Raw genomic sequence first — 21,039 nt, 5'->3', positions numbered from 1 at the left:
CTGCTGTTGAGGATACGCACTGCGACACCGCCTTGGGAGAGCAACTCTGCAAAGCCCGGCAGAGCTGAAGGGACTCACGCACCGCCCTGGGACGAACCCTACACACTCCACACATGTGTGCAAGGAGAGTGAGCAGGATCACGCACTGCAGCCCTGCCTGGAGCATCAGCAGTGAGAAACCACCAAACTCCATATCAACCGCAGGACAATGGACTGTGCTCCACACCAACGAACATGAACACCAGGGCTGTACACGGCCGCACGGTGACTCGCACCAGCGAAGACGGGGGTGAAAAGAGCGAGTTGCGTCTTGAACAAATCTGCACAGCGACATTCACAGCGGCATCGCTCACAGCAGCCGTAAGGTGGAAGCAAGGCGAGTCCATCAACAGATGAAGAGACACACCGAACGCGGTGTATGCAGAGAGTGGGATATTAGACGGCCTCGGAAAGGAAGCAAATTCGGACACCAGCTACGGTAGGGGTGAACCTTCAGGACACCGAGCCACGTGAAACAAGCCAGCCACGAAAAGGCAGATCCTGAAAGGCTCCAGTCAGATGAGGTCCTGCTGCTGAGGTGCCCAGTCGTGTCCAGCTCTTTGCAACCACATGGACTGTAGCCCGCCAGGCTCCTCTGTCCATGGGATTCTCCAGGCAAGAATACTGGAGTGGGCTGCCATTTCCTACTCCAAGGGCTCTTCCCGGCCCAGGGATCAAACCCATGTCTCTTCTCTCCCCTGCACGAGCAGGCGGGTTCTCTACACGAGCATCAGCTGGGGAGTCCACGAGGTACAGACGGGAGTCACATCCGTAGAGACGGTAGGACCAGCGGCGCAGGGTTTGGGGACGGGGAGGGGAGCTGGTGTTTCCTGGGGACCACATTGCAGTTTGGGAAAAAGTCCTGGCGATGGCGTGGCGATGGTTACAATAACAGCGTGAATGTGCTTAGCGCCACTGAACGGGACCCTCAACATGTGTAAGACGGCCAATTTTACGTCACGTGTACCTCACTACAATTAAAAAGCTAGAAACAGTAAGCAGCAGATTATGACATCACGCGCGTAAAGTTGCAGGGCTTGTAGAGCGATGCCTCGTCTTAGCAAAAGTATAAAAACGAGAAAAAAAAAAACAAAAACAAAAGTATAAAAATGTGCACGTGCCTGGCGCGCTGCAGTCCCTGCGGCTGCAAAGAGTCGGACACAACTGAGCGACTGAAATTAACTGAACTGGAATGAACACACCAAGCGGGCAAGGGAGCGGCTACTGCTGAGGCTTAGCTCTGGGGAATCGGGGTGGGATTCGAGGCGGGTGCATCGGGCCTCCCACCACATCCGAACAGGTTATTTCTAAAGCCAGGTGGTGGCCACATTACTCTACGTGTCTCGTTCTTCTGCCCACCCGAACCGTCCCACTGCCGAGAGTCCCGAGGTCCGCCGGACCCTGGGGCCTGCGGACAGGGCCCTGTGCCTCTCACGATGGCCTCTGGGTCGCAGCTAGGGGCTGTGCAGGCTGGCCATTGCCCAGGCAGAAGGCACAGGTGCTGAGAACGTTCTGCTGTGCTTTCTCGCTGGAATGAGAATCTCCGCTCTGCTGCAGCCCCAGCCTCTGGCAGGGCTCCAGGATTATTTTACGTGAATTTAAGATCACTAATGAAGAATAATTAACAGCTTCAAGGGAGCCTGGCACACCCTGTGTTTAGAAGTGGTTAATTATGCATTGTCTGCAAAACAGCCTCTTCATACTCCGAAGTTTTGGGTCGCTGTTTTAAACACCAGGATATGTCACCAGGAAAAAAGCCAAGAGGCTCTGTGCGCCAAGTTCCTGGGGTTGGCTCTGTCTGGGCAGGGGCGACCGCGGCTCCCGAAGCCCTGTAAGTGAGGCATCTGAAGTGCTCCCCGGGCACTGGCCCTGCCAGGTCCCCAGGAGCCGTGGCAGGTGGGTGAGCTCCTCCCCCAACCCTGGGGAGAAGCGAGCGCCCCTCCAGGACGCAGTCTGGCCATGAAGACTCTCGTCCCTGACTGAAGGGTCACCACTATTTATGGACACGAATCGGTGGAGAGAGGACCGACCCCAGCCTGAGCATCTGCTTGGCTGGCCACGTGCAGCCTGTGAAATCCCTCGGTCCCTCGATGGGCCATATGACTCTGGGCCTGTGACTTCTGCCCCCTGAGTCTCGATTTCCTCACCTGGAGAATGGGGCGATGGCATGCTCCCCTTCACGGGGTTGGTGGGCTTAGAGCTACGCCTCCCACGCAGCAGGTGCTCCAAGCCTCCACAACGCCGCCCGGCCTGCCTGCCCTTCTAGCCTCATCGCCTGGCCTCCCCCCGACGCCAGGCCCTGACCATTTGTTAAGCACGCCAGGCCGCGTCCTACCTCTACACGGCTGCTCGTGCCGCGCTCTCCACCGACTGCACCCTTCCCTGTCTGGAAAAATCCTGCTCCTACGTTCAGACCCAGCTCAGATGACACCTCCTGTGGGAAGCCTTCCTAGATTTCTCCCTCACGCCGTGGGTATTTTTGTGCTCCTGCGATTTACCGCCATCCGTAACCTTCACGGCTTGTGAGTGGGTCTCTTTCTCGTTACAGGCTGGAAGCTCCTTGGGGACGATGCCCTGTCTGTCTTTGCGCCTCGAGAAGACCACACCTGCTCTAAGACCATTCCATGGTGGGCGGGCCGAGAGGGCTCTCAGTGGTTGGCCCTGGAGGCTGAGCCCAGCCTCTCACAGGGACCACGTGACTCCTCTCACAAGTGTGACACCACCCTCAGCACATTCCAGGGCTCTCCACTGTGCAGAGCCGGAGGCCCAGCCCCAGGCCTGGACTCGGGTCCCTGGCACCCCTCTCAGCTCCACGGCTTCTCGCCGGCCCCTACAAAGACCCCTGCCCACTGGCAGCCCCTGGGGTTTCCCGCAGGCCTTTCCCTCGGCCCGGGACACCCGTCCTCCCCTCTGGACCCAGCCGACTCCCGCAGACACGCCGCTGTCTGCTCGGCCGTCGCCTCCTCCGTGCAGCCCACACCCAGATCCACGCCTCTCAAGGCGTCTGCCTGACCCCGGTGGGGTGGGGCTGGGCTCCCTCCACCCCTCCCGCCCCAGGACCTTGGCGCCCTCCTCGTCTGAGCTGCAGAGCACTTGAGACAGAGTCCATCTTGGAGCAAGAGAGGCCTGGGTCCAAACCCCGCGGTCACACTTGCTTGGTTGCCTGTCCTCGGGTCTCAGCTGCTCGAAGGGGAGCTTCAGGACCCCTGTCGCCGTGGGGGTAAGGACTGACCACAGCCTGAACTGCAGCCTTGCAGACACCTAATCACTAACAGTCAGAACGTTCCAGGAGCCCCAGGCCCCTAAGAACAAGCTCCCCGGCTGGCGGGAAGGGTGGGTGCACCTGTACGCGTGGAGGACGCACGGGTCAGACGCACAGCGGACCGCCCTCCCTGGCACCCACCCGACAGCGGGGACCTCCTTTCCGAGGCTGCTGTGAGACCCTCAGACCCGCCGCCTTCGCAGAAAGCCCTGGGAGAGAGAAGAAAGGCTCCCACACTTTCCCAGAACTGCTCACATGCCAATAGCCGCGGACGGCACCGAGCGTGTAGTCAGGAGAAACGAGTTCCCTCGGAAGCACCGGTGCTCTCCCTCGGCCTCCCGCGGGGCCCTCTGACCTGGGACCGGCCTTCCCCAGACAGTGTGTGTGCGTGTGGGCGCGAGCACCTGCGGGGGCTCACGTCTGCGCCCGTGCCACCTCAGGGAGCAGTCCCCAAATGCCACACCCGTCACCGGGTCCAAACCCCTACAGGTGGGGCCTCTCGAGGCTCAGAGAGGGAAAGCTGTCTGCCCAAAGTCACACAGTGAGCGGGGTTGGGGGGTCTGAACTTGAACTCCAGGGTCTTCTGACTACTTCCAGACCAGGGACCCCCACCCCGCAGTGCGCCTTCCCACTCCCCAAATAAGTCTCAGAACTCTGCTCGGGGTGCAGCCGTCACACTCCGGAGTCACACGGGCCGTCGGCAAGTTGGATGTGGACAGTGGCACGGCCGGGCCAGCGTAGAGACGGCCCCGGGCTGGGATGGGGCGGCTCCAGACCTATTCCAGCAGCAAGAACAATGAAGCTCAGCTCGCAACCACAGAGCGCTCAGGGGTGACCCCTCCTCTGCAGAAAGCCTACCAGTATCAGGGCCAGAGGGGGATGGGGGGCACAGTCAAGCCAAGTTGGCCCGCGGTCCTCAGAGGTCCACAGCAAATGCCCTGGGACAGGGAGGCCCCGCAGTTGTCCACGCGGGCCACAGTCCTGCCAGCCGCGCTGCCCCGTGGCAGAGGCCCTCTCGGGCACCTACCTTTTATAGACTCCGTGCAGAGGCTGCAGGCACAGAAACTGCCAGTAATCCAGGCAGAAGGCCTTGAACTTGAGCATTTTCGCCTTCCAGTCACCAGGACTCAGAGGAGGGCTGACGGAGCTGCAGGACTGGCTGCCTTGCTCCCTGAGGCCGCCTGGGGCCCCGCTCACAGGGCCCGGCCCGCCAGCCTCTGATACAAAGAGCGGAGCGCACAAAAGCCCGGGCGCTCCTCCACGGGGCTCGCCCAGCCGGACTCAGGCTGCTGCGGCTGCTGGGGGCTGCTGCTCCTCAGGGCTCCCCCGGGTGTCCTCAGGCGGAACGAGGGCAGCCCCGGCTGTGCTGAGTCGGGGGGGCCCCTGGTCCATCATCCTGGGGGCCTCGAGGCCCGGGGCTCTCGACAGCCGCTCCGCAAGCTCCTTCCAGCCGGGTCCCTGGCTCTCAGTGGCCGCGCTGGCACCTGGAAGGGCGGTAGCCCTGCTGCCTGCCTGGCCCGGAGTGGCCGAGACAGGGGGACCAGGGAGGTATGGGGGTGGGGTTGCAGGTGGGTAGGGGGCAGATGAGAAGTGCCAGCCTCCGTAGCAGGTCAGTTACGTCCGGCGGAATCCCCCGTGAGCGGAAACTCACCACGTCGCCACATGGTGAGCCGGGAGTCCGGCTCTGAAAGGCGGCGGGCAGAGACTGACAGGCCCGCCGCGGTTGCCCGGGTGACGGGGACACACTGATAAAACCTAACATGGAACCTTGATGACAGCCGCTCATTGGCTGCCGGGAGGGGGACTCCCGTCGCCAGCGAGGTGGGGCGGGGGGTGGCTGCGGGGCTGAGGGGCCGTGCCCAGCGGAGCGTTGTCGGGCGGGCGGGGGGGGGGGGGCGTCTGCAGCCCGGGACGCAGCGTCACGGGCAGGGCCATGCACAGCCACTGGACTCCTCCTCACAGGTTCGGCATCTGCTCCGGACGCCCCGTGGCCCTTCCCCGCCCTCCAGCCACGGGGACCTCAAGACATCAACCCTCTGTTCCACGTGGTCCGCTGCCTGCCACCCTCAGAACAGAGGCTGAGCTCCCGCTCGCCCAGCAACCCTCGGGGCCCTGGCTCCTGCCTCCTGCTGTCTGACTGCTCCCCCAGGCCCCGTCAGGCCCAGGAACCTGCCCCCTAGGCCAGCGCTCCTCTCCACCCCCCAGGTCCTACAGCCAGCACTGCCTGGAGGCCTCCTCCGCCGTCGGAGCCCCTGACACCCGCCCTCAATGTCTCCTGACGTCCTATCCCCCCAGCGGATCCCGTAGGTTTTGCCGCGTTCTCCTCCCAACTGCTGTGAGAGTGTCCCAGCTCCACCCGGCCCAGCGCCTGGCCCGCTGCGGGTGCCCGGCGCTTGCTGCAGGAGCGGAGGGTCTCGTAGCAGGGTGGAAGGGTCCCCCTGGGCACGACACAGTCAGACCCGGGTCACTCCCGGGTGTCTGAACGTCAGGACCCGCCTGCTACTTGGGGTCCTGGGTTTGTTCAGTATAGGTCCCACGGCATCCTAGCGAGGAGAACTCATCCTTGCATGTGAGGGACGACGTCCCGGCCCGTCGGCCTCAGGCTGGAGCTGGTGCCCCCAGAGCGCTGGGCACGCAGGGCCCATGCAGGCTGCTGCTGTCCCGGGGCCTGGTCCCAGCTCACACTGCCTCCCCCGAGCCCTGGCCTCCGTCAGCAGCAGATCAGCTGATCCGAGAGGACCTTTCTCCCTCCCCTCCCCCAGGTGAGTCTGCCCTACAGGGTCCCCAGGGGACGCTGGCCGGGCCTGGAAACATGGGGGCTGCAGAGGGGTGAGCGACACTACAGGCCCGTAGACCCCAGGCCACCCCCCAGAGCACAGGACTCCCCCAGGGAGTGAACAACCCCAGGGCACAGGACGCTCTCGGGAGTGAGCGCCCCCAGGGCACAGGACACCCCCCGGACTGAGCACCCCCCCAGAGCACAGGACGCCCCCTGGGAATGAGCGCGCCCAGGGCACAGGACGCCCCCCAGGAGTGAGCGCCCCCCAGGGTACAGGATGCCCCCCAGGAGTGAACGCCTCCCAGGGCACAGGACGCCCCCCAGGAGTGACCCGGCCCAGCGGCTCTGCTGAGCGGCTCTCGGAAGTGCTGTAGTGGACGGCTGGAAGGGAAGGCCTTCACGACCGTTCAGTTGAGCCCCCGAGGCACGAGTGGGCCGCGTGGGGCCTGGCGAGGGCTGGGCAGCATCTCCAGGCTGGCCGGGAGGACGGAGCGGGGGGCACTGAGGGGAGGGCGGGACCCAGAATGTTGCCGGGGGCCGCCCTCCCAGGCGCCGCCCGCCCCTCCCCCAGTGAACATCAGCTTCCCTCTCACGCCCGGCGGAGGAAGCCGGCTGCGCCTCTGAAAGGAGGCGATTCCTGGCTGGAACCTTTGTTCCCAAGTTCCCAGGCTGTGAGCGGGCCTCCGGGGCACCAGAGCCCGAGGGCCTGCTTTCTCAGAAGCCCCCCCAAAGCGGCAGAGCCCGGGGCACCGCTGGGCAAACAGGGCTAGGCAGAGCGGGAGGCGGACGAGCCCGTCCCGGGGCTGGCACCAACGTCCCTCTGGTCCCCGGACCTCAGCCTCCTCATCCAAGAAATGGGCCTGCTGAGCCACGGCCCACCTGTGTCCCCAGGGGACAGGAGCACATCGCGTTAGCGGCTGCCGCTCCTCCAGACAGTGGCTCATCCCTTGCCCCTTCCTTCTGCTGTTACACGGCACCTCCTCCAAGATGCCTTCCCTGACTACCCCCCATCAGTATGCCTTCCCGCGTATGTGTGTGTGTGTGTGGGGCGGGGGGAGGGCTCAGCCATGTTCGACTCTTTGCAACCCCACGGACTATAGCCTGCCACACTCCTCTGTCCGTGAAATTTTCCAGGCAAGGATACCGGAGTGGGTGACTGTTTTCCAGGGATTGAACCTTAGCTTCTTGCATCTCCTGCACGGGCAGGCAGGTGCTTTACCAGTGGGTCACCTGGGAAGCCCTCACGAGGCCATTTGCCCTTCTTTCCTTTTCTTTAGAGCGCTTGTGGACAAACGCTGTTGCTGCCATGAAGCCCTCAGCCATGCAGCAGCCCCTTGAAGGTGCGCCCTGAGGGGCTCAGGGTGGAGGGAAACTGGAGGCCTGCTCGAGACTGTTAAGGTGTGCGTCCCAGCAATAAACTCGAGGGGCCCTGAGTCAGGCGCCGCCCCCGCCCGCATACAGGAGCTCTACAGGCATTAACTTGCTGCGTCTGTTTTCCTGTGATTAGCAGTCACCTTTGATGCTACGCCACGGTTTTTCCCAGGAGAAGCCCTATCGATGCTGGCGCCTCCCTGACCTCTTGAGGGGCGGTCCCTGAGGGCGGAGGCCGCCTCCTGGGCTACAGTCCTCAGTAAGGTCCAGATGACACGTAACACGCAACGGGTGGGCTGTGCCTGCTCCTTCGGGCCGCACACTTGTCACCACCTGACGTACTATATTGAAACTTCCTTTCCCTGCCTGGTTGCTCCCTGACACAGTAGCTGTGCAAAGGCAGTGGGAGGGGTCACCGTGGTTTCCCACGCTCCCTGCAGCTGTGGGGGCCCAGAAAATAACGGCTCAGAAGGGGGGCCGAGGGGCCCTGCTGTCGTTGCTCCCCGAGGGCGTGGGGAGGGGTCGTGGCCCGTGGGGTCGAGTGTGACCAGCCTTGAGGGCTGGTGGTCGTTGCGGCCACTTCCTGACAGTGAGCGTGACTCACAGCTGCCAACGCGGGGCTGTGGCCGTGAGTGCGTGTGAACCCACGTGCAGAGGGATGGTGGGAGGGTCCAAGTGTGGAAGCGAGGCAGGGAGGGAACGCTCTGCAGTCTGTGTGTGTATGTGTGTGTGTGTGTGGTTGTGGGAGAGGGGTGTGCTACAGCATCAGGCGGAGTCACACCGGGATCTGAGTTCAAGCCCTGGCTCTGCTCACACTGACTGTCCTGAACAAGCACGGTCTGCGAAGTGGGCGGAGAGCTCCTCGCGGCCGTGGGGTGGTGGGACACTGCCTGCAAGCGACAGTGTTCCGTGCTCTGGGTGTGGCACGGCCATTTACACCTCGGCACTAGTGTGCAGGCGCGAGCGGGCCACCCTGCCCTGCGCCCCGCTCTCTGCCCCTGAGGGTGCCCGGCCCCAAGCCACTCAGGGAAGCCGAGCCCCCGGGCCCTTGGAGCCCTCGGAGCCTGCAGGGTCGGAGCCAGTCACTACAGCCGCCTCCCCTGTGTCGTGCCCGCAGGCGGGGCCCAGCCCTGCTGGACTGACCCCTGTCCGGGTCCACGGGCCCCTCTCACCGAGCTGAGGCCCCATTGGGGCTCCGCTGCAGGCCCCGCTCGCCCCCCTGGCCCTGTGGCCACGTGCACTTGGCAGGGCTGCACAAAGCCTGCCCTCTCCCGGGAGCAGGCACCTCAGCCCACTTCCAGTCACCCCCTCGTGCAGCACAGACCTCCCCGCACCCCCTACAAGCCACCCGCTCAGGACCTGCTGCGGGGTTCTGCTCTCTCATGCCCACCTGCTGCCCAATCCAGGGGGCTTCCCCTACACCACAGTCTCTAGACCTTTGTCCTGAAAACGTCTCACAGAAGCATCAAGACACAAGACCCTCACGCCAGCCACCTCCGCAACCTCTGCCAAGTACGGCGCAGAAGCGGAGAGCAACCGGCAGCTTCTCCCTGGGGCTGCAGCCCTGGTCGTCAGGGGAACCACAGCGGCAGACCAGCCCGCGGCCCGCTGAGGGGCACTGTGCTCAGCTGGGATGCTGGGGGGGGCCACCCTGGTCTGCAGGGGAGGTATTGGCACTGCCTCTGCCCCCTGGGGGTGTTTCAGTGACAAGTGGGGGCTAATTTCCCTGACGGGACCCTCGGGGCCCACCGCGGGCACAGATGCGGGGAGCAGGCCAGTGGCTCTGAGCAGGCCCACGATGGACGGGCGACGGTACCTGTATCGGTCTGTGGAGAGGCTGCTTCCGGTCTCCAGGGAGCTCCTGAGGTGGCAGAAGTGAGACAGGATTACCAGCAACCCCAGACAACCCTGCCCCTCCCCGCGGGGCCCACACCAGCTCAGGCCACCCCAGGGAGGCCCAGGTCAGCTCCCGGGGGAAGGCCTTAGGGCCCGCATGCAAGAAACCATGTGCTTTCTTTCCCTCTGACAGGTCAGCGGGGACACTGCCCTGCGCCCTCCCCACTTGCCGGTGCAGGGCTCGGTCCAAGGGCTTCCTGTTCAGCCGGGAAGCCGAGGCCCGAGGCCCCGCAGGGCAGCTCTCTGCAGGCAGCGCTGCACCTGGGAGTGGGGCCTGGGGCTGCCCACGTGCCCCCGACCACAGACCGCCACTTCCCAGCACGAGCTGGCCTGCGCCTCCTCACCTGCTCTCACCCTGCCTGCTCCTGCAACGGGCCTGTCACTCCAGCCTCAGGGCCTTTGCACCTGCGGCTCCACCCCCCTCACACTCGGCCAGGCCTTCCCTGACTGCCTAGAGCGGCTCCCCAGCCCGGCCCTCACTGCTCCGTGTGCTCCCTCAGCGCCCGCGTCGGCGGGGCTGAGCCGTCCATCCGGGCTCACTGCTGTCTGCCCGTCACAGGCCGCTCCTGAAAGCAGGGCCTGCCTGCTGCCTCACCGGGGGGGGCCAGTCGCAGCCACGACGGTGCCTCCTCTGACCTGTCACCCCAACGTGGCCGGAGGGGCAGAGGGTAGTCGGAGGGAGGGGGCCCTCCCCCGCCTGAGAAGGAACAGGCTCTGAGATGGAAAGTGCTGCGCATCGGACACTCTGGGGCCGGGCAGCCCCGACGTCGGTGTGTTTGCCTGAGACCAGCCTGTCCGCCCCGAAGAGGCTGGGGCACCATGGGGAGGGCCACCTGCTGCACGCTGGCAGCCTCGGCCGCGGGGTGTCCAGCTCTGGGTCCGGGCTCTGAGTGAGCCTACCTGGGCTCAGACGTCACCCCACCCAGCCACACAAACTGGAACAAGCGCCCCTCTCAGCCTGCGTCCTCATTTGCGAAGCGGAGGAGGATAAAGCTCTCGCAGGCAACCACATCTGAGACATCGCGTCTGTTGGCCCCCCCTGGCGCCGTGCCAGCGACCCTGGCTTCACACTGGGGGCGCCCACGAGGCGGGGCCAGCTCCCCAGCACAGCCCAGCCCGGCCCGGCGGCCCTGGGGAGCGGCTGCTGGACGCAGGATGTGCCCCCGGAGGCCACGTCCTCGGCCACACCCCTCCTCCGTTGCCACATTGCTCCCCAAGCGGGCAGCCCTCCCACCCTGAGTGCCCCGCAGGCCTTTTCCCACCGAACGCCCAGACATCCAGGGCATCTGCTGGGAGTGGCCTGAGCTTGGCACTGAGGGCCCAGCTCTTCCGGGCCACCGCTGGACGCCCACCATGGGTCATCTGAGCTTCGGCCTCGTCTCCCATTCTGCGTGTCCCCTCTGACTTGCGATTCGGCTACTTCAGGTCCAGCGAAAGCATCGCTGGTGGCCGGACGCCACGAGCTGCAGAGCAGACTCCCCAGGATTGTCCCCAGGTGGCCCCTTCTCTTGCCTCCAATGAAGAGCCGCAGGCGGCTCCCCCTCCCCGGACCCAGAGTCCCGCCACTCCGGGGCTTTACCCCAGCTGCCCAGCAGCTCTGCCTGTGTGTCCACAGGCCTGGCCAGGGTCGGGCAGAACAGAGGACGTGGGTGGCGTGTCAGGAGGCCCCCTCGGGCACTGCCCTGGATGGTCACCGTCCTGTGCCCGCGCTGGGGTGGACAGAGGCATTCTATGATGGAGAGAGGCTGGTCAGGCACGCCTTCCTACGCCCTTCCAGGCTGGGAACTCGGCTGGGACCCGTGCTGGGAGAGGTGAAGAACTTTGATCCCTAGGAAGCCCCAAGTCCAGACAATCGCCCCACCCGGCTGCTCAGACATGGAGGAGCCACGTGAGGCAGCGCCGGTGTGACGTGTCAGGGACGCAGCCACGGGCTGGGGTTCCTGGAGCCCAGGGCAGCCGTGCCACAAGCCAAGGGGCCTGCTCCCACCCGAGTCCTGCTCCGACGACATCCTGAGAGCACGGCGAAGCCCCGGCGGGCTGCAGAGAGCATACCGAGCCCTAGGTCCTTTTTCCAAACGCGTCCTCGCCTAAACTGCGTGAACCTCGAAGGTACCTGGACTCATAACCCACCCTCCCTCTTTACAAACGCTGACCTTGCAGCTCAGGGGCTCCCGTGCCTGGGACACCATTCCATCCCCTCTCTCTTGACCCTGCAGCCAACTCCTATTCACCCTCCAAAACCCTGCTCACGTGTCAACGCCTTCGGGCAGACTTGTCTACTCTGTCCCCCAGTCAGAATCCGTCCTTCCCATTTTCCTTGCTGCCTCCTTCCCTATTCCCTCTTCTCTCTCCCCCTCCTCTAGTGACGTATTTTTGAGCAGTCCCTATGGACTGGGCGTTGGTCGACCAGCGTCACCTCACGTGGCCTGTCGTGACACTCGGGACCGAGGTACGGAAGGAGGCACAACAACCTCCTCCAGGCAGCAGTGTCACCTGCTGGGCAGGCCAAGATGCGGACCTGGCCTTCCCAGGCCAGCCCAACCCCGGGGCTCCCCTCCTCCTCCCCGTGTCCTGCCTATCCTGGGGGGCCCTTGGCGGCCTGACTCCCTGGGCAGCCCCCCTCACGGTGTGCACTGACCTGACAGCCCAGCTGGGTCGGGCTCTGAGTGGGGACCGTCCCGCCTCTGCCCTGAGCCCGGCCGGGTCCACGCAGCCTTCAGAGCCACAGCCTGAGGCCCACTCTGCCCATCACCGTCCTCCCGATTAGCCCAGTGGTGCTGGGAAGGGCACAGCCCAGCGCCTGGACTGGGAACCCACAGCCTGGGGCGTGCTGGAGCCCCCCTGTGCCTTGGCCTCCCCCTCGGAACGCGGGGTGGCGGTAACACAGTCGCTGTGGAGAAGCGCCTGGGAAACCAGAAGGTGCCGGGCAGGCGTATCTGCCCGACCACACGCTACTGTGGGGTCACATCCAGCGGTGCTCGGGGGACGTGAGAGACCCAAGGGGGCTGGGCTGCAGAGGCCGGCTCTGCTGCGGGCCAGCTGTGTGGCCTTGGGCAAGTCGAGGGACCTCTCCGCGTCTCAGTTCACAGTCCTCGTTTACCGAGTTCGAGGAAGGTTAGATAGGATGGTGCATTTACGGCCCTGGGAACAGTGCCAGCCAGTCAGCGCTCCATAAATCCAGCTACGACCAGCAGAGGACCCCAAACAGCAGCATATCACGTCACGGATCAGAGGAAGCTGTGAGCAGACGCCACAGGTGACCTGTTAGCGCGCTGCATTAACACACCGATTCTGTGCGGACAGCTGCCTCTTCTACCCACATAAAGCCCCTGTTACGGTCACGGGGGAATCGGGGTCTGGGGGCGAGTCATCCTGTGTCGAGGGCTCTTACTGCGGGCTGGTGGCCCCTGGTCCAAAGCCGTCTGCCCTGCCGTGCCTCGCTGTGCCCAGAGGTCAAAGGAGCTCAGGGGGCCCTGGGACCCGGCAGGCTGGGCCAGCCAGCCAGGGCTCCAGCCCCCCTCCCGCCTCCAGCGCGGGCTCGGGGAGACGGCCGTTCCAGCCATCACTGCACAGGGCATTGTGCCCTGGGACAGTCCTTCCCTGAAGCCCCCGCCCCAGCCCCACTGGACCAGACTCCAGCAGAGGCCACTTCCTCCCCTTCAGAGTGAACTGGGCGTGGCTCCAAACAGCGCCCGGCCACCTACCAAGTTTGGCAACAGGAAAGACAGCACGTGCTGAAGGTCGGGAGAGGGGCCCTTGGGTGCGGGGAGTGGGGGGCAAGGGCAGCGACTGGCAGGGCCCGAGGGGGCTTCCTGGGGCGCTGTCTGGCTTCTGCTTGGGGGTCTGCGTGCTGGCTACCGGAAGTGTTCCGTTTGTGACAATTCACCTAGCCGCACACTGGATTCCAATAAATCTTTATTGGATTTACACTAAAAACAAAACGGAAAACGCCTGGTTCAGCCCCAGCCCGCAGCAGGAAAAACCCAAGTCCTCGCAGCCAGTGGCCATCCCCTCCGGCCACCCGCTTCCTCCCCCTGCAGCTGTGTGGCCTTGGGAAAACCCTTGCCCCTCTCTAGCCTTGGTTTCCCTCTGCAGAGCTGCAGGCCCAGGCTGTGCGGTAGACACACGGGACGCTTCTTAGAAACACAGGGGGACTGACACCTGGGCCCAAATCCAGACCACTTAGCCCGAACCTCTGCGGTCGCGCTCCTCAGGCGGGCCTTGCGTGTTGTTTTAAGAACTCTTCACTTTGAAATAACCACAGGTTCACAGCAAGACGTACCCCAGCCTCCCTCACTGATAACACTGAACGTAAAAACAGGCTTCAGGCCCTCAGCCGCTGCAGCTGCCCAGACAGCTTTACCACATGTGCAGCTTTGCGTGACCCCCACCTACGCTCAAGCCCCAGGACCACCCACCGCAGGGCACTCGCACCCACCCCTCCCTGCGCAGCCACACGCCCTCCTCCCCAATCCTGCGCCCCCACAGCCACCCATCCGCCCGGCATCCTGTCGTTTCAGGCTGTTACCACAAACAGAATCACACAGGATGGCTTTTCAGCACTGGCTTCTTATTCACTCCGTGTAATTCCCTGGAGGTTTGATTCCAGCTGTTCCTGTATCAACAGCCCTTTCCTCTTGACAGCTGGACAGCACCCACCACACGGACGTACGACCGTCTGCTTCTCTGTATCCCCCCCGCCCCACACACACCCTGGGAAGGATGCTGCGGCAGGTTCTGGGCCAGGGGGTCTGTCAGGGATAGAACTGCCCTGAACCTTCTCCAACGGGTTTCAGTGTGAACCCAGGTCTTCCTTCCTCTGGATCAAAGGGCGTTTGCCAAGAGTGCATGTCCCCCGAGCCCCCCAGCGAGCTGTCTCCCAGAGGAGCCGTGCAGGCGGGACCCGGCCCCCAGCCTCCTGGCCGGCCTGGCATGTGGCCCCGGCCCCACTTCCGGGCGTTCTGACACCTCGCTGTGGTTTCAGCTCGAGTTCTGACGGCTCACGGCGCTGACCGTGGTGTCACGCGCTTACCCGCCTCCGCGCGCCTTGTTTGGGGGAGTGCAGGTGTCCTGTGTGTTCCCACAGATCCCCAGATGCATCTAACCCGGAACCAGCCAACTCCCCAGGGCCCCCTGAGCTCTAGAAAGTTCTGTCAGATTGAGAAAGAACACCTTTGCCGGTGTAAGGCGTCTTCCAGGCACACTGTGCTTTCTGGAAGGGCCTGGGCGGGGTCCTGGCCACCACGGCTCTGAGCTGGAGGGCGACTGTCCGCTCCTGAGAAGGAAAAGGAGGCCTCGGAGAGCAGGGTCGGGGGGGGCAGAGGGCAGGCCACCCCTGCCCTGGAGCCCCTCCAGGCCCGCAGCAGAGGCAGCTAGAGGCACGGCGCCTCCACTGCTGACGGGCCCTGGGTGTTGGGGTTATTTGTGGAATTTACCTCCATTTCCAGAGGGGCGGGCAGGCCGCACGCCTCCGTCTTACTAAAAAGGAAGCACATGCCCACTGCACCAACGGCAGGAAAGAGCGGCCGGGCACAGCGAGGAGATAGTGCCTGCCTTCCAGCCCAGGCACTGCGGGGTCTGAGGGCGTCTCAGGGCCTGGCCGCGGCCGCAGCGTGTGCCTGGATGGGGGCTGGGCACGAGAGCACACTCTGTTCCGCAACCCACGCTGCCCCCCCGCGCTCAACACCTCACGTCTTCCGGTCGTCAAACACTCCTCTACGTCACCCTCGGGAAGCGGCCGGGAACCCCGGGCACACCTCTTACTGCCCGCACGGAGGGGGCGTCGGCTGTCCGGTCAGTGAGGCCTCTGTGCAGGTGGCGGACGTGCGCGCAGGTCCCAGCCCTGGACTTTCGGGGTCACAGGGTGGGATGTGTTCTCGACTCCGAGGCAGGCCCATGGGCTGGACGACACATGGCACAGGGACGGGCGAGTCATCCCGGCCGCCCCTGGGGCTCCCGAAGTTTCTGTTGCCCCTGAGCCCCCGGGCAGCTGGACAGTGGGCACTGGGCCGGGCGGGGCTCACCCCTCACGGCTGCCCCATGTGCAGCCCCTTCTGCTCCGGGGCTCTAGGGCAGGGCGCAGAGAGGGGAGGCGGGCAGGCGCCCTGAGGGCTCGTCCCACCTCCCCGCAGGCGGAGCCGCTGCCTCACGCCACCACCCGGGTGCCCCGATCATCTCGGCCCCAGGCTCCTGGTCTGTGGTATGGGGCTACCGCCTGCCCCGGAGACTCCAGGGCGGCTCTCGGGAGCCGACGGGGCAGGGACCTGGGGGAGTGCCATAAAAACCAGCCTCTGCGGCCAGCTGCCCTGCCCAGGCCCCCAGCGCCGGGCCCGGCCCCCCTTGGAGAAAGCCACAGAGGCCCTGCCCGCCCGCCCTGCCTTCCTGTGCCGGCTCTGGGCCTTGGACAGCCCTGCCCATGGGCACATGGGGTGACTGTCCTCGGGCCGGCCTCCACGCCCTCCGGCCTGCCAGGAGTCTAGGAGACCGTCCGCTGCCGGGGGAGAGGTGTCCCTGCCCAGGCCCCTGGGCCTCGGGACAGCGGTGTGGAAAGGGAGCTCAGGCGGCAGGCAGGCGCCCTGGGTGAGACCCGGTGTGGGCACCACACCCATCCCCAGGAAGGCGGGCACTCCGACCAGGCGTGCCAGACGAGGGGGCCACGGCAGGGCTCCCCTCGGCCCCTGCTCAGAAGAGTCTGCAGAAGCGGTGACTCTGAGCCCAGGCCTCGGCTCCACGGGGTTGGGTGCAGGGAGTCAGCACAGCCAGGGTCTGGCCTTGTTCAGGCAAGGGTCCCCAAGGGGGCAAGATGGGACACGGGGCGCCAGGCTGGGAACCTGCCGCAGGGACAGAGGCTTGGACAGGGAGCCCCTGACCACACTTGCCTGCCGGGAGCACCCTGAGACCCCAGCCTCCGTAACCCTGAGGCTCCCACCAAGACTTTCTTGCTGAGGCAGACACTGGCTGAGGGGCCGGGGCTGCTGGCCAGGGCGTGTCCAGCCTCCCTATCTGCTGGGAGTGGGCTGAAGCCTTGCCACGTGGCTGGGAGCCTGGCCAGACCTGTGGCCTTGGGTGTGGAGTCTGGGAGCGCCGTCCTGACACCCCGGACCTGGTTCACTGACTGTCAGGGGGCAGAGATGCCTCAGTCCAGACCGGCTGGGGTGGGGGTCAGACCGTGCCGCACCCCTCTTCAGACACTCCTCCTCGAGTCTGCCTGGGGACCTGTTGCTACGACAGCTCCCATTTTACAGATGAGAAAACTGAGGCTGAGACCTGGCTGAGGCCGCCCAGCTGGCGAGCAGCCCCACCTCGATCCGGACCTGGTCCCTCGCCCTCTGATCCAGGGTCCCCACCATCTGCAGCCATTAGGCAGCTGACCCCAACCAGGACATCCTGGCCCCACTCACCCTCCTCATCCTGAGGGTGGCCCTCCACTGGCAGGTTGGTGGTGTTCCATCAGATCCCGGAAAACAAGCCAACTCACCCCCAAATCCACGCTTTTATACACTTTTCAACTAAGTAAGGCGCGGACTTCCCTGGTGACCCAGGGGCGAAAAATCTGCTCGCCGCTGCAGTGGACGCGGCTCAATCCCTGTTCCGGGAACTCACCCCACAAGCCGCGGGGCAGCTAAGCAATGGGGAAGACACGGCGAGCCAGAAGTAAATTAAAAAGTAGGGCACTCTCGCGGCTCAAAAACACAACGCAAAAAGATACCCAGAGGAAAGGCCCCTCCCAAAGGCCCCGCGCCCACCTGCCTCCCAGGGAGGCTTCTGCCCCTCAGGGGGTGCCCGCCACGAGCCTCCAGGCCTCCCCACAGAAATTCCTAGAGCGAACACAACAGTCAGGAACACGGTGACGTCTGACTCAGGGGAAGGGCGACCCCCGGGTCCACAGCCCCTCTGGTGTGGGGTGAAAGGCAGGCCCCACCCCGTGGCAGGGCGAGGCCGGAGGACCCTGCCTGGACAGAGGGCACAGTGGACACCACCCGCTGTCCTGGCCAAGCTGGCTGTGGACTGTGCGGGCCCACCTCCCCTTCCGGGTCCAACCTGCGGCCTGCTGGACAGCGTTCCCAACACCAAGCCAGTCTCAGAGCCAGCGGACCTCACACGGCCAGACAGACACACACAAGACGCCTCTCGACGTGCACAAATCAGCCACGCGGACCTCACACGGCCAGACGCCTCTCGACGTGCACGACGGCGCTGTGAATCAGCTCCGCTGCTGTTTAGTCACCTAGTCGTGCCTGCCTCTCTGTGAGTCCCTGGACTCTGGCCCGCCAGGCCCCTCTGTCCATGGGACTCCCCAGGCAAGAACACTGGAGTGGGTTGCCATTTCCTCCTCCAGGGGATCTTCTCGACCCAGGAATCAAATCTGTGTCACCTGCTTGCAGATGGATTCTTTACCACCGAGCCACCTGGGAAGCCCATTAAAAATCAACTATATTTCAATTTTCAAAAAGAGATAGCTCCCAACCATCACACACAGACATGTGTGCGTGGGACACACGTGTACACGGCACACGTGTACACAGGCCCTCCCGTGAGTGGCCGGGAGCTCCCGGCTGGTCTCAGGGTCATGGCGAGCAAGAGTCAGGCAGGGATGTGTCCCCAGGGCCTGCGCGGGACACCCACGGTCACCGAGGCTCTGCCAAGGTCCTTCCATTTGCATTTGCCTCCCTTCCTGCAAGCGAGCTGTGTTAATGCACCTTAGCTGAATGAAAATTAACAACAAGGGATATTTCCAGAACCCACTGGATCTGGGTGTTTCCAGGTAAACATCACCGCGAAACGGAGGCAGGGGTGGGGTGGGGGCGCGGGGAACAGTGAGGCGCCTGTGCTGAGTTCGGGCACCGGGCCACCTGGGCCCGTCCTTCCAGATGCCCCCGGGCAGTGCTATTAGCAGCGGACATCCACCCTGCAGAGGAACGAGCTGGGTACTCTGACTGCGGGGTGGATGGAAGGGGCAGCCGGTGGGGAGGGGAGGGGATGGGGGCTGGGTTCGTACAGCTGCCCGGGGACCCCGCCTGAAGCAGCTGGAGGCAGACCCCAGCTCGGGGCGGTGGGGGGGCACTTTCTCCAGGGCTGCAGAGGGGCCTGAAGCCTTAGTGGGTGCCTACAGGCAGAGTCGTGGGGGCGGGCAGCCCCCAGACCCACGGCCGTGCTGGTCCCTGGACACTCGGGGAGCCCTAACCCACCCCGCTCTGTTCACTGGGAGGACAAGAGCTCAGCCTGAGGGCTGTGGAGCGGGGGCGCCTGTTTCAGAGGCTCTGAGGTGCTGAGACGCCCGGTTCCCACCTGTCTGCTTGTGCTCGGGACGCCGAGAGCTCTCCTGGCGGACGGCCAGGCCTGGGGGGAGGCCTTGGTGCCCTCAGCCCATGGGGTGGCTGCGGCCACGGAGCGGAGGACGTGCCTTTAGCCAGCTGGCAGGCTGAGCCCCAGGGGTGCAGAGCCCAGTGGGTGGATGGGGTGGCGTCCTGGGGGCCGTCACAGCCTCTGACCTCCCTCCCCTGCGGTCTGCACACACGCCGAGCTGGTGGTGCCCCGCCCCATGGCCCCTCTCGGGCAGCTCCCGAGCCAGGGCTGGGGCTCTCAGGTGGCTCCCGAGCCAGGGCTGGGGCTTTCGGGCCTGTAACGCCTGCAATGCCTTCCTCACCCCACCGCCCCCGGCCCAGGCCGGCCTGCAGCGGGCACCCTGGGCACTGTGCTCCGTCAGCCGCTCAGACTCCCCCAGCTTTTCCCATTGTCCCGCCTCACCCGGCCTGGGCCCAGCGAGGGGGCGCCCTCTGGACACGCTTCTGGATGAACGGAGGAGAAAAACAAACTTCAGGCTGAAGACGACAGCACGGGGCATACCTCACTCACGGATGCTGCGGCTGCCCCGCCCTCACTGAGGCCTGGCCCGGCGGCACCCAGCGGCGGGCCGGGTGGACCCACGCTGGCGACAGCCTGGTGGGAAAGCTGGGTCTAGAAGGACAAAGGTGGGCAGCAGCCAGCGTGTGAACACAGGGAGCGAGGGGGTGGGGAGGCAGCAGGGGCGGGGGGACCCCGAGATCTGGGGTGAGAGGGACGGACGCGGCTGCCAGGGAGGGTCACAGCCCCGCTGTCCCCAAGCCCAGCTCCAGCCCCGCCTTCCACTGGCCACCCTGCGGACCGCCCGCCCTCTCTGCCGTCCTGCGCCTTCTGCACCTGGGGCTCCCAGCCGGGACACCTGGCCAAGGGCTGAAGGCTGGCCAGGGCACGTGTCTGGAACAAGGGCAGGATGGAGGCAAAGCTGCTGGGGGGCATGGGGCTGCCACGGGCTCTGGCAGTGGGAGGCTCCTGAGGCCAGGACGGAGGGGCACCCAAGGGCTGAGACATGTCAGTGGAGCCCGGGACCAGCCCCACCTAGGGCTCTGTGGGGAGCTGCGTGTTTCCCCAGTCTCAGCCCTCCCGCCCGCGGACAGGCCCTGGGTCCTGCTCGGCCTCCAGGGCGACTGGGAGCCGTGGCTGAGCAGCACGGGGGTGCAGAACCCCCGCCCCCGTCAGCGCCCCCACCCTCGGGGGACACTGCCTTTGCCCCAGCACCCAGGCGCTCCCTGCAGTCCATCGGGGGCGGGGAACAGCCCATCTCACAGACGGGACATGGGGCTTGGCCGCCCCCAGGGGGCTCAGCACGGCCCGGGGGGGTACCCCTCCCACAGGTGCCGGTGGAAGGATGTGACGTGGATCTGAAATGGATGGTGAGCTTCCCTGGATAACACACAGTGCCCCAGGCTGCTTTCGGGCTTTTGAAAAATGTTGAGCATATACCACTGGGAAAAAGAGGGAAGGTGCAGGAACAGGCGAAAAGATTCTCATTTACAGGTCAGGTCCCAGCTGGCTAAGCAAGAGGGAGATGGAAAGACTCGAGGTGGCGGGGGGTCGCCAGCCAGCCAGATGCCTAGCGTCGGGGTCCTGTGGATTTACCCGACACGAGCAGCCATGATCCCTCTCCTCCCCGCCGCCGAGCGCGGACCTCGGGTCTGTGACTCCAGGCTGTGTGCTGGGGCCAGGGGCCAGCCGCCCGGCCGAGCACTTGCCTCCTGAGCACCCGGCTGAGTGCATCGCCCGGCGCTGAGCTGAGGCCGCCAGCTCGGCGGGCTGCCCTCTGACCCCAAGCATGCCCAGCGGGCTGTCTCCAGCCTCGGTTTTCTGCCCACCCCCGCCCAGAAACACAGACCTGAACCCCGTCCTGAACACACAGGGCAGTGGCTGAGACGGAGCTGGCCCCGTCCACCCAGCTCCAGGCCTGGCTGATCACCACACAGCCAGCCTCCTCTGGGCATGGAGGTCTCAGGAAGGCCATGAACCCCGCGGCTGACCAGCGGGACTGGAGGGGTCCTGAGAACACACCCCAGGCGGAAGGCAAGGAGGAAACGGCCACGAGAGTGTCGGAGCCCCCAGACTCTCAGCCACACCCACGCCTGACCCCAGGCTGGTCACCGACAGTGACCGTTAACATCCCTTCTGACTTGGGTTTCTGACCTTTGCAACCTGGAGACTTCTGGTTTACACCCCCTCCGTCCTGCTGGTTCCCTTACCCTCCCCAGAACCGTGTCTCTGAGGTCCCAGCCTGTCCCGTGCGCTCAGAGTCCAGGGGAGGAAGGGGACGAGGATATATGTAGGCACGGATCCGCCCTGCACTTTACTGCATCACTGAGTCCTTATCGCTGCCTGCAAA

General features: G+C 65.0%; 1 protein-coding gene across 2 annotated transcripts in view; it reads right to left on the bottom strand.

Moving 5' to 3' along the window:
• IQSEC1 (IQ motif and Sec7 domain ArfGEF 1) overlaps nt 1–21,039 on the bottom strand; it is a 138,825-nt gene that overhangs the window by 108,288 nt on the left and 9,498 nt on the right. Inside the window, exon 1 of one of the 2 annotated variants that reach the window (XM_060402963.1) lies at nt 4,329–5,008. The exons of the other annotated variant lie outside the window; for it this stretch is intronic. Coding sequence (XP_060258946.1) covers nt 4,329–4,405 — 77 coding nt within the window. The 5' untranslated portion in view covers nt 4,406–5,008. Of the gene's footprint in view, nt 1–4,328; nt 5,009–21,039 lie in introns of those variants that run through there. 2 annotated transcript variants of the gene reach the window in all.

Source organism: Ovis aries, chromosome 19, assembly GCF_016772045.2.
Source record: "Ovis aries strain OAR_USU_Benz2616 breed Rambouillet chromosome 19, ARS-UI_Ramb_v3.0, whole genome shotgun sequence".
NCBI classification, from domain to species: Eukaryota; Metazoa; Chordata; class Mammalia; order Artiodactyla; family Bovidae; genus Ovis; species Ovis aries.
Note: the sequence above shows the minus strand (reverse complement) of the source record. Positions and strands in the feature narration are given on the sequence as shown.